The following is a 13,084-nucleotide window of genomic DNA, read 5'->3' as shown; positions in this document are numbered from 1 at the left end:
AAAAGAAAAAAGTCAATAAGCAGGGTTTGTACATTTTATTATCAGCTGAGCTGTGATGAAAAGAAAAATACCATCAAATACAGTGAAACTGGTGAAAATGTTGAAAATATCGTGATATAAAATTTTGATCATATCGCCCAGCTCTAATGCTTGRTTAGTTTCATTTTCAGTTTGTTTCTGTGTAATTTGTCAAATTTTCCTGAGTGTTTTTGGTTCCCACGGTTGGCTCAGCGCTCGGGTGCTGACCTGAAGGTGTTACTATCACCTCATTTTTTTGGTGTCTGAGAACGATTCAGGAGAAACCGAGAAAATGCATCATCACGAGAACCCAACACGTCGCTGAGCTCATCCTTTCAAACCTAAATCAACCCCAGACGTCCTCCCTCTGACTCAAGAGGGATGTTTTTGGAACCGTTTGGAAATATTCAGCTCTTTCAGAAGCCGCACAGTCGGTTTCAAAATGATCCGTAGTTAAATTTGTAGATYTATCACCAAGTTAGCAGCAAGCTAACATTGCTAACAAGAGTTCCGGTTTGAAAACTGGATTTTTTATTGGTCAGGAGTGATGTCATCAAGAATTTCAGCATTAAAAAGGGAACTCCTCCAGCTTCACAATGACATCAGACATTATACGAAGGTATTTCCCGGCTGAGAGAACGGCTCAATTTCAAACCAAATTTTAGCGTTACGGTTAAGGATTATTTCTGACGACATACCTTTTAGAAAACACGGATCTAAAGGTGAATTAGGAAGACTATATAGATGATGTCTTTATGGACTTTCACAGTATTTTTCACTTCAGCTTGTGGTCGCCCCGACTCGTTTCGCAGAACTGCTCACATTGTTGGTCGGTGTTTTGGGTGCTGTTCCTGCAGACAGTCAGAGGAAAGAGGAAATGATTCAGAGAAAAGTTTAAACGAGCAGCGCCGGACTCTGAACTCAGTCACTGAACGGACATGAATGAATGAACGTCTGGTTTTTGTCCTGGTCTGATCACATCAGCTGCTATATATAACAGGCTGTATGATCTTTTATACGTATAAATCAGAGTTACTGATTAGAACCAGATTTGATAACGGCGCTCCCGTTTGATTTTCTTCCTCAAAGTTTTAGAGTTCTGTTTGCTTTCGTTTCAGCAAAACACAGAGGATAATGCAGGTTATTGTTTAGATTTATGCTGCAAACCTAAAAACCTCTCAGTTTAAGGTGTGTGTGTTTTTTTTTTCCAAGGGGAGCCGTGAAAGCTGCTCATTGTGTTTTAACGGGAGGCTCGACCGTTAACCAGTCGGAAAGATTTTCCTTCAAGCGTCCGAATGAAAAGAGTTCTTTGTGGAGCTCGCTTTCCACTTTACAACCTTCGCTAAACGTCTCGTCACTTATAGATGATTATTTTTTACTCATAATCTCAATCTGGGCCTAAAAGTTTCTGTAGAATGAGGGCTGCTTTAAAAAAAATAGAATCAGATTTTAATTGTGTTTGCTAACACCCTGCTTATTAACTCAGTGTTGGTGAAAGTTTCAAAGTTGGCAAGGCTTCTTAACTTTCTGTTAGTGAATATGATTAACTGCAGCTGGCTCATTTTATAGCACTTACTGGAATTACTAACAGCAGAATTAGAAAGTCCAAAGAGTTCGCAGCAGACCTGATAACGAGTCAGGTATGTATAATGAAACTAATCTTCACTAAACTAAACTAAAGACAATGACCTGCTCAAACATCATGTTTTTTTTTTCAGTTTTGGCTCTTTTTAAAACTCTAAACCTTCCCTTTAAAAGCCTTATTTATTATTTTTGTTATTATAACATCTTTTGTTTTATCACAAGTAGCTGAAAGTCTGAGATAAGCTGCTGCAGGAAGTTAGAGTCTGAGTTTAAAAGGAGGAAATGAAGCAGAGCAACAGTTCAGGCTGACTTTTAGTTAAAAAAATCAACTTGTACAGGAAAACGTACATCCGAATAAATGCCTAACCACTAAAATATAGTCATAGATAATTTACAATTTTATATCAACCCTCCTGTTAACGGCTGACACCTCATGGGTCATTTTCACATGTGAGGTCTCAGGAAGGTTGATTTAAAAAAAACACTATTATAACTATAAAACCCTCATAAATCAATAAAACCAAAAACTGTTTAAAAAAGATAAATTTGGTGAAAATAAAACAGTTTTTTAAAATTCAAACTAAATGATGTTAAACGTATTTGTTGGTCACATTTGACTATTAAGGAACTTGTAGAAAAAGATGCATAAAATATTAACAGATGTTAAATTCACAGTTGCTTATTGGCTGTTTAAAAGCAGTGTTGTATAAAGTACCTCAAAGTGATGCTTGAGTAAAAGTGCAAGTATCGTAAATACTTTGGTAAAAGTTAGTCTTCTATAAAAAATATTACTTGAATAAAAGTCTTAAAGTATCGATATTTTTTGTACTTAAGTATCAAAAGTAAATTTCTGACACAAAATCTACTTATTAAAAGTAAAAGTACTGAGTAAAAGTGAGCAGTTAGATTTTCCAAAATGACATTTATTGGGAGGTGACTTTTCCAAAAAATATATTTTTCTAACAGCGTGCAGCTGTGATGGGTTGTGTCCAAGCTAATAGGGTGTCAGAATGGTATATATTTATACTTCTCATCCAACCACAATTAAATTCACTTGATCCAGGAGACACAATTTATCAGGATAATATATTTTGAAGTAATAACTCAGAATAAAATAGGAGTAGTGACTTTCTACTTCTTACCTTTTTAAAAAATGTAGTGAGTAGAAAGTACAGATAATTGTGTAAAAATGTAATGAGTAAAAGTAAAAAGTACGCTGAAAAATAATTACTCAAGTAAAGTACAGATAACCAAAATTTCTACTTAAGTACAGTAACAAAGTATTTGTACTTAGTTACTTTACAACTCTGTTTAAAAGAAAAATATTAGCTTCTGCAGCAGGTGTGATGTCAAATGCCTAAAAAGGTAAACAAAAAAAGGAAGCTTTTAATAAAGTGACTCATGAAGTTCACAGAAATTAGGTCACTTTAAAAGGTCATTCGGGTTCTTCTTCCTGTGTGGTCACGTGACCTTCTGGGTCTAACTTTACAGACTGTTGTTGTTTCAGCCGAGCAACGCTCAGCTGATCTCACATCAGGAGGTCGGCGGTGATGATGGTGTGGGGAATGTTTGGGGAATTATCCAGCACATCACAGACATGAAGCCGAACGAAAGCAAAACAAAGAGGACTCTCGGCTACCTATTAGCGATGAGTTCCCAAAAGTTTTCGTTGGAATTTGTCCAGTGGTTCATGAGATTTTTAGCCAACAGATAATCCAGCAGAAGCACAGAWCGTTGGGCACTAAATGGTTCAGTTTTTGTTGAATTTTCTGCCTCCTTTTTCTTGTGGTTTTGCTCAGTGTGAAGCCCGAGAGTCAAGGACCACGTGTAGACAGAACAATGACATCATGACACACATCCTTGTACTTGCATCAAACTGAGGACTTTGTATCGACTTCCATTCATTTTTGTAACATCATTTATGCCTAACCCAGACATTTTCTCTAACCCTAACTATTACTGGTTTATTCCTGACCACAACCTTAACCAGAGCATAAAATGTCCTCACTTTGTTGGTTAAAGAAACATATGACGGTCCTCACTCTGTAGCAAAACAAGAACACGCACACACACACACACACACACACATGCCGTCTGCAGGCCAGGAAGTTTAAAACCAGTCTGGACACCTTCCTTTCTGTTTCAAGGTTAAACAGCACGTTTGCATCAGTGTTTTTTTTTCCTTCTTTTTGTAGCATTTTGTGCAGCTAAAGTTTACGTTTGTCAAGTTTTAGTAAACTTTATCAGAGCAACAACAAAAAAGATGCAAACAGAAGAAAGTAAATCTGCACATCACCGCCATCCGCCCCAGCCTCCTCCCCTCTGACCCCATAATTTTGCAACTTTCCTTTTACTCGCACAAATCTGAGATCGTAATCCGGCTGAGATTACGTTTGTCGCCACGCCCGAACAGGAGGAGGTGTAGAGTGAAACAATTCAGCTGCATCTTATTGTCAGCGGCGCAACAATGAGGTTTTCTGTTTTCCCCAGCTCGTCCCAGAACGTTTTCCAAGAATCCCGGTTCGGTCTGAATGAGCGGCGGTGAAAAATATGTCGGATTAGGTGCAGACGTCAGGAATTTTCTCTTCGTGTGACGGCTCGTTTGGAACAGTTCGCTCCTCGCCGTTTGTTGTTTTAAACCGAGAACATGCAGGTGTAGCTGCTTAAAGTGGACTGAAATAAAAAGTGGGTGATAGGAGTTGAGGAAAATCCCTACTCTGTAAAATAGATTTAATTTTTTTTTTCATAAATAGCTTGATTCCCAAACAGGAAGTCCTCTTCTGGACGTCAGACCCTGGAGCTGAATTCCTCTCTGCTGATCTTTGTGGATGTGAAGCATGAAGCTACATGTTTCTGGCCTCCACATTCTTTCCTTATCATCTGCTGCAATGTGTTGGAGAGACTCCAGACATTTCTTCAGCAGGACTTAAACATGCTGAGAATAGAAAGACACGCGTGTAATCAGGAGACCCTGGACGCCTTCTGCCGTCCAGATGAGGTGATCCGCAAAGAAACCGCCCAAAAAAATAAATAAATCAGCATTTAAATTCATGAAACGACTTCTGATCTTATTGATTTTAATCAATGCAAGACTAATTCTGTCAGAACAAGCAGCAGTGACACACCCGAGAAGCTTCAACCCCAATTTTCAGGTCAAATGAGAAAATTCCTCCCTAAAGGCTTCTTAATTTGAACACCTCAGGAATAGAGTTCGCTCGACATCGATGAGCGTAAACGCTGTTTTCACCCGAGAYGAGTTCAAGTCACACAAAGCACAGAAATAGTTTTTACATCTGACGCCTGAAGGTGTACATTTCATGCAGGTTTATAGGAGTGAGACTATAAAAGTCTTACTTAACTTATGTTAAAATTTGAAATCAGGTTCTCTGTATGGGAACTGGCACTTGTAAAGTATAAAATAATATTATGTGTTGTAGGTGGCTTCAAATGAAAAAAACAAAAAACAAAAACAACGTTAAATCTGACCAGATTGATAAGGCCAAACTGGATTGCTACGATCTTTAAAGTAGACATATCATGCTTTTAAATCCTTCCTTTTCACATTTAAAGTAATCAGTTGGGGTCTTTATAAATCGAAACTACAATCCTTTGGTCTGAATTCTTCCCTAATCTAAATTTACCAGTCCTTCTTTCACCCATTTTCTGATGTGTGTCTCAATGTGTTTTGTTATTGTTCCTTTAAGAGGCTTCAAGCCCCGCCCCCCTCCTGCTTCCAGACCGGTCCACTCCGGTTTGAGAGAGGGTGGCTACGTTTTCTAGCTTATATTTACAGTTAAAGTAGTCTGACCCAAAGCCAGAGGAGAATTAAGATGAATAAATTGTAGTCGGTAAGTCCAGACTTTATTTGGCAGTTCTTTCGTAGATAATTTGACTTAATAGTTCAGAAAACGTCATAGAAAATAGAGAAAACTGAACGGGCTGAAAAATATGACCCRAAAAGAGTATAAAGATATCTTTGCAGCACCAGGAGAGACTAAATTCAACTTTTCTGCACTTCTAGAGACTCCCGACAACACGTATTTAACATTTAAAAATAGTGGATTTTGCATTAAATATCCCCTTTAAACAACTCTCCCTTAAAGCATTAATGCAAATTATATTTTAAAACCTTTATATTGCCATCATCTTCTCAGTTCACACTTATCTGTGTTTTTTTATATAAAGTAGATATGTCATTGAGTTTAAAATTGTATTTCCTGCTGACAAAAATAAAGTTAAATATATAAAATAATAGATATGACAATAAGTAAATAGAAAGTAATAACAAAAGTCAAATGAAATGAAGAAGTCTTTCATGTTATCATATAAAATGGCCTTTTGACTGTATTTTATTGCAGTAGTTAATTAGTCTGAATGTTTTTCACCTGACGGGTCAAAAATCAGATGTGTGTTTGATACTCACAGATTTAATCRGCAGCTGGAATGTAGCTTTCATCTTAGGCTCAGGAATATTTGGTTCAGTTTACTTTATCTGAAATCAACAAGAGCTAAAAAAGAAACATTAAATTCAACACAGTCCTGAGTGTGTGTGTGTGTGTTCCTGTGTGTGTGTGTCTGCTTCTTCCTGCTCTGTGTTTGGACCACACCTAGTGTTTAGTCATGCTTAATGGGCTTGCCGTGTTGACGTCTCCGAGGGTTTGGTTCCCATGCAGCTCAGTGACAGAGCGAGTCCACGTTTCTCTGCGTTTGTGAGGACTTTGGTCGAGTTAAATCACGTTTGGGTTTTTCTCTTCCTTTTTTTTTTCCAGAGATGTGGCGATTGTTTTGGAGCACAAGTGCTGTTTAAGAGTCTGAGAAATGTAATCAYGTATTCCATGACATTGTTTTTCATGCAGCTGAGAAAGCTTCAGCAGTGTGGCCTTATTTGGTCAGAGCGGCTGATGTTAGTAGATACTGTGTCTTTGTCACTGGCATGCTTTAATCTCACTGTCATGGCTTTAAATTTAGCCACTTTTTAGACTAGCTGGCTGTTTTAAACTTAGATTCAGTAAATCTATTAAACAATTTAAATTCATATCAAAGCGTTTGGTTGGTTTGGCGCTAATCTCAGATAAAGAGCAGCTGAGAGGCTTAAATAAATCTTGGCTGCTGATGGATTAAAACGCTTACAGGTAAGGGGTGTGACTAATAAAAGAAGCAACTCTCAGTCTTGTTGCAAAAGATGAAATTACACAATCTGGCAGGATAAATCATCGGTGAGCTTCCTTCTTGTGAGGACACTCCGAGAACATTTTGATCTGTTTTTGAGTCTCCGGGGAAACAGTTTTGACTCTAATAAAAAAAAACTTTATTTTTTCTTTCTTGACAGATAAAACTGGAAGATCTGTTCTCACGTTTAGGATTTTTGGACATTTAATTTGGAGACACTTTTTTCAACTTCTTCAACCTTTGAGGATCCATTAACAAAGGAAATAACCTTTTGGATACCTTTGTTTTTTTTTATTTTGCGTGACACTTCTGGAGTCCCATTTTTTGCCTCTGTGGTGGGGTAGATCTGGTGTCTTTGGTTTTCTGAGTGTCTACATCAGCGCCGCATTTTTGTCTGGATGCCCCAGGATTATCCTCAGGCTGCAGTTCCTCCTCCGGCCTGCAGGGCGGCAGCAGAGATCAACGGCCGGCCGCTGGACAGGCAGAGCATTGGCATGAGCGACTTCTGGCACAAGATGGGCTGCTGTGTAGTGGCAAAACCCCCACCGGTGAGACACCCCCTCCCATTATTACCCTCTGTACTTTGGTGAGGATTCTTGTAAAAAATTAAAAAAAAACTCCTCAGGAAAAAAAAGAGATAAACTTAATTAATCTGGCAAAAGTTGCGTGTAAAAAAACAACAACTTTCCCACACTGAGTGACAGTTTTTCATGCCGATTATCAGGCGGTGCTTTGTCAAACCACTGAAACTGATCCATCAAAGCAAATAAGAGTTGCTTTTTTGCAGCCCTACTTGTCAGTTTTTCTTATGACAAGCAAAAACTTGCACAAGCAGGCAGCTTATCCAAGCTAATTTTTTTTGTTATTTCCTACTAATGAGGTGCTACATGCAATGGAATTACTTAATAAAATATATAAATGTGATTAAAAACATGAGTAACTGTAATAGTTTAATTCATTAGTGACTTATATATGCAGTAATCTTTATGCATGGGCTATTTGATAGCGAAACTGATAAAATGAAGCTTTTGGATTCATCTTTCCTGAATCATCAGAAGTGCGAACAAACATCCACGTCCTCGCTGACGTTTCAAAATAACCTAAACCATAGGAGAAAAACAAGAACATACACATGCAGACACACGTAGACAAATGCAAAACATCAGACATAACTTCCACTTTCACCTTGATATCTGACCTTTCTCATTGCCGCCTCTCAGTTCCCCTTTTTATGCTCCATTTTATGCACAAAAAAAGAGCTACAGTTTCTGTGAACAGTTCTCTTCATCATTAGGAGAATTTTAACCACGATTGTTTGTTGATTCCTTGTTATCTAAAACAGATTTTTTTCTTTTTTATTATTTTGAGTTTTGGATTGTTGCTTTAGCTGCGTGAGGCAAACGCTTGGACAAAGTGTGACARTAATGTTTAACTCATTAAATAAGTATGTGATTAACAGAACCCCTGCGGCTATGGGAGTGGAACCCCCCACATGTAGCTTCATGTGCATGTTTGCCACAGTGGTGTGTTGTCAACACGCTGGCGTGCTCAAGCACCGAGAGGAAGTTCTGCCTCGCCGGGCTTCTCTCCAGAGACCCTTCCTCCTTCCTCTGCCTGTATTTTTAGAGTTTTCTGTTTGTTCTATTGTGCCGCTGCAACAATACACCTTTGATAAACACTCAAACGCATGGCCGCGCCAGCAGTGACTTCACTCGAAACCTTAACTCTCCAGCTTTAGAAGATAAATGTAAGAAAGTCTGGATGGGTCTACGAGGCCTGGACCCCTGGGTTCAGGACGAGAAACAACAGGACAGTGTTTGAGTTTAATCAATCTGAAGAGGCACAGACAAACACAGAATGACTGTTCCAGGTTTCTATGGGCCAGGTGTAGTTTCTATGGTCCAGGGGTAGTTTCTATGGCCCAGGTGTAGTTTCTATGGTCCATGTGTAGTTTCTATGGTCCAGGTGTACTTTCTATGGTCCAGGTGTAGTTTCTATGGTTCAACTGCAGTTTATATGGTCCAAGTGTAGTTTATATGGTACATGTGCGGTTTCTATGGTACAGGTATGGTTTCTATGGTCCAGGTGAAGTTTCTATAGTCCAGGTGTAGGTTCTATGGTCCAGGTGTAGTTTTTATAGTCCAAGTGTAATTTCTATGGTCCAGGTGAATGTCCTATGGTCCAGGTGTAGTTTCTATGGTCCATATGTAGTTTCTATAGTTCAGGTGCAGTTTCTATGGTCCAGGTGTAGGTTCTCTGGTCCAGGTGTAGTTTTTATAGTCCAGGTGTAATTTCTATGGTCCAGGTGTAGGTTCTATGGTCCAGGTGTAGGTTCTATGGTCCAGGTGTAGTTTCTATGGTTCAGCTGCAGTTTATATGGTCCAGGTGTAGTTTCAATGTTACAGGTATGGTTTCTATGGTACAGGTACAGTTCTATGGTCCAGGTGAAGTTCCTATGGCCCAGGTGTAATTTCTATGGTCCAGGTGTATGTCCTATGGTCCAGATGTAGTTTCTATGGTCCATGTGTAGTTTCTATAGTCCAGGTACAGTTTCAATGGTCCTTGTGTAGTTTCTATGGTTCAGGTGCAATTTATGTGGTCCTTGTGTAGTTTATATGGTTCAGGTGCAGTTTCTATGGTTCAGGTGCAGTTTCTATGGTCCATGTCTAGTTTCTGTGGTCCATGTGGAGTTTCTATGGTTCAGGTGTAGTTTCTATGGTTCAGGTGCAGTTTCTATAGTTCAGGTGTAGTTTAAATGGTCCAGGTGCAGTTTCTATGGGCCATGTGTAGTTTCTATGGTCCAGGTGTAGTTTCTATGGTCCAGGTGTAGTTTCTATGGTTCAGGTGTAGTTTCTACGGTTCAGGTGCAGTTTCTATAGTTCAGGTGTAGTTTAAATGGTCCAGGTGTAGTTTCTATGGTCCAGGTGTAGTTTCTATGGTTCAGGTGTAGTTTCTATGGTCCAGGTGTAGTTTCTATGGTCCAGGTGTAATTTCTATGGTTCAGGTGTAGTTTCTATGGTTCAGGTGTAGTTTCTATGGTCCAGGTGCAGTTTCTATGGTCCATGTGTAGTTTCTATGGTCCATGTGTAGTTTCTATGGTCCAGGTGTAGTTTCTGTGGTCCAGGTGTAGTTTCTATGGTCCAGGTGTAGTTTCTGTGGTCCAGGTGTAGGTTCTATGGTCCAGGTGTAGTTTCTATGGTTCAGGTTTAGTTTCCATGGTTCAGRTGCAGTTTCTATAGTTCAGGTGCGGTTTCTATGGTCCGGGTGCAGTTTCTATGGTCCGGGTGCAATTTCTATGGTCCGGGTGCAATTTCTATGGTCCATGTGTAGGTTCTATGGTCCAAATGCAGTTTCTATGGTCCATGTGTAGGTTCTATGGTCCAGATGGTCCATTTTACTTTTAGAAACTCTAGGAACCACAAATAAACCCGTACTTTGAGGATGAAATGCTCTGAGTGTATCATTAGTTATTCATTTTCTCCGCAGTCAGGCATGTTTGGGATGTTAAAGATCCTCTCTGGGAGGTCTGTGAACCATGTTCTGTGACCGCAGCTTTATTTTGAAATACCAGCCTGTTTCTCACCATGTTGTAGATGACTCACATTACAATGGCCATTCTAATGAAGAACAGAGCTGTTTATTAACCCAACAAAGGTTGCCAGGACTGTTTTTTATCGTCTTGTTTGTTCAGTAACTGAGCAGCAGCCTCTGTGTTTCGTAACAAACCTGCTCTGGGTTGAGTACACCTTAGTTTGTCTTTTTTTTACAAACACTTATCTCTTTAAAGTCTGACTGGATTAGCTGAGCGAGCGTCCACGTTGTGATCATATCAGTTCACCAAGTAGCCACAAAGAAATACAAGAGACACAAAAGGACCACGAAAAGTAAAGAGATTCAGTAAAATGGCAGTTTGATAAAAACATGGAGCCATCTGGGTTATATCTAAAAGCTCAAAGTCTTTCCAGTCTGTACGTCAGTGCTGTTCCGTTGCTTTTTTTTTCACGTTGTTGCTGTGGTGACAGTTATAGTTGTGGAGGAGGATGCCTGTAGGCCGAGCGATGATTCACTCCCAGCTGGTTGACCACAGGAAGCTGTTAGATCATCTACATGATGAGGTCCTGTTCAGGATTTAACTGCAAGAATCAGAAATGCTCGCAGACAGAGCTGATGTCTTCAGTGAAAAAGGAAATGACAGAAAAATTAAATAAATTTAATTTAACCAATAAAACGAAGTGTGCTTTCTGTGAAAATGCAGTGTGAACGCTGAGCCAAAGAACTTTGCTGAAGCCCAGTTGTTGGGGTTGAAAGCAGCTTAAAAAAGCAGAATACTASCTGCAATGTAAAAGCAACAGAACTCTTGCTAAAAGTAACAAAATAAAGGTTTAAAGAAAAAAATAAAGCTAAAATTAGCAAAACTGTAGCTAAGAGTAAGAAAACAAATGCAAAAATCTGTGAAACAGAAGCTAAAGATATCAAAACCATAGGTAAAAATCAAGACACAGAATAGTAGCTAAAGAAGCACAATTGTAGCTAAAAGCACAAGGTAGCATAGCAAAAGCTAAAAACTAAAATRTGCCTTTGTTAGCCAAAACAAGAAGAATGGTATTCAAAAGAAGAATAGTAGCTAAGAGTGTAACAGTAGCTAAAAGAAGAAAAAGAACAGTAGCTAAAGGAAGCAGAATATTAGCTAAAGGAAGAATGGTAGCTAAAGAAACAAAGAATTAGCTAAAAGAAAATGCAGAGCAGTAGCTAAAAATTGTCATCATTTATATGTCAGTATTATAATATTAGTTTTCCATCATTTGTATTGATTATTTATTAATTTAACATAAATAATGAAATGTAGCTAAATAAATGCAAATAAGTTACACTGGAAAAGGTTAATATGAAGACCAGTTAAATTAGAAACCATYGACAGTGCCTTCACTTTTATGCTTTGAGTGTAAAACTGTTTTCTTTTCTAAATCCCGTTGCTCTTTTTTTCATCAAACACAAGATTTCTTGTGATCTTGAAAACCCGACTCCTCGGTCGTGTTCATCTCTGCTGGGTTACATAAAAAGCTCCAAATAATCCAGAGGAGCATAAGCCTCTTAAATCACATCTAAATAGTCATAATTGTGGCCGGGATGTGTTTCCACGGCGTGGGATTTACTGGACTTTGGGACCAGAATGGGATTTTAATGAGACRTTCGGTGGCTGTTTGCCAGAGTTCGGAGCGACCCTGAACGCAGCACAGRGAGCTGCTCTCTGAAGACCCGTAAATGAAAGCCCAGTTTCAGGTGCCAGATGTGTTTTCTGATAATAAACCCGTTGTGTTCAACTCTGAGGGAAAAAAAATCTGCAAACCATTATGAGGCTTTAGAGTTCTGTGTTTTTCCTTCTCTCTTTATTGTTGCATCACTTTTTAAAATTAATTTATTTTTTTGTTCTTGCGTGATTCACAGAGATGATTTGAGTCAGCGAGTATGTGGACATGCGGAGACACATCAGAGAGACACACGAGGACTTTATTAAAACTATTAAAGAAGCTGATTATTTCCGGTTTTACGTCTCACCTGGGACATAAGTGGAGATTTTTTAATTGACATTAATGAAATGTGACCTTTGAACGAGCTGCTTTAAAGGCTCATTGTTYCGTCATGACCCACAGCTTTGTTACATTTTCCCTGAGATCTCACACTGAGGTTGATTTTTCAAACAAGAGGTTGAATTAATCAAATTTGGGGAGGATAATGACCCATTTTCATGCCTTTATTTCAAGATGAAACAAAYATTTCATTAAATAATTTATTATATGTAGGGTACAATTGATGTTAATTTCCTTTGACTGGGTGAGTCACAATCAAACTTAAGAACTAAAAAGTGCTGAAGATGATTGATTTCCTAAAGTRAATAATGTGTCTGTATGTGTAGAAGAAGAGGAGGAGGAAGATCGATCGCAGCATGATCGGAGAGCCGACAAACTTCATCCACCTGACGCACATCGGTTCTGGAGAGATGGCRGAGGGCATGCAGCCGGTGAGGAGACGACGTTTGTTTCCTGTTTCCCTTTACCTGAAGCGCCGTTTTTAAATCCGCCCAATACAGTTTGAGGCTGGAGACAGAACTGAACAGGATTCAGCCCAACATGAGAACAGAGGGGCTCTGTGTGTGTGTGTGTGTGTGTGTGTGTGTGTGTGTGTGTGTGTGTGTGTGTGTGTGTGTGTGTGTGTGTGTGTGTAAGCAAATGGGGGCCGACTGTGAGCGTCTTTTCACATTTTTATTTATTTTTTCTCCCCCTGACACTAAAGGAACAGACACGGGGGGTGTGTG

General features: G+C 39.0%; 1 protein-coding gene across 3 annotated transcripts in view; it reads left to right on the top strand.

Annotated features, from left to right (window-relative positions):
• cdc42se1 (CDC42 small effector 1) overlaps nt 1-13,084 on the top strand; it is a 25,495-nt gene that overhangs the window by 9,437 nt on the left and 2,974 nt on the right. For all 3 annotated transcript variants that reach the window (XM_014025175.1, XM_014025174.1, XM_014025173.1), the window contains exons 3-4: nt 6,932-7,319; nt 12,686-12,790. In XM_014025175.1, the coding sequence (XP_013880629.1) occupies nt 7,170-7,319; nt 12,686-12,790 (255 nt within the window). In that variant the 5' untranslated portion in view covers nt 6,932-7,169. The remainder of the gene's footprint in view (nt 1-6,931; nt 7,320-12,685; nt 12,791-13,084) is intronic.

Source organism: Austrofundulus limnaeus, unplaced genomic scaffold, assembly GCF_001266775.1.
Source record: "Austrofundulus limnaeus strain Quisiro unplaced genomic scaffold, Austrofundulus_limnaeus-1.0 Scaffold460, whole genome shotgun sequence".
NCBI classification, from domain to species: Eukaryota; Metazoa; Chordata; class Actinopteri; order Cyprinodontiformes; family Rivulidae; genus Austrofundulus; species Austrofundulus limnaeus.
Note: the sequence above shows the minus strand (reverse complement) of the source record. Positions and strands in the feature narration are given on the sequence as shown.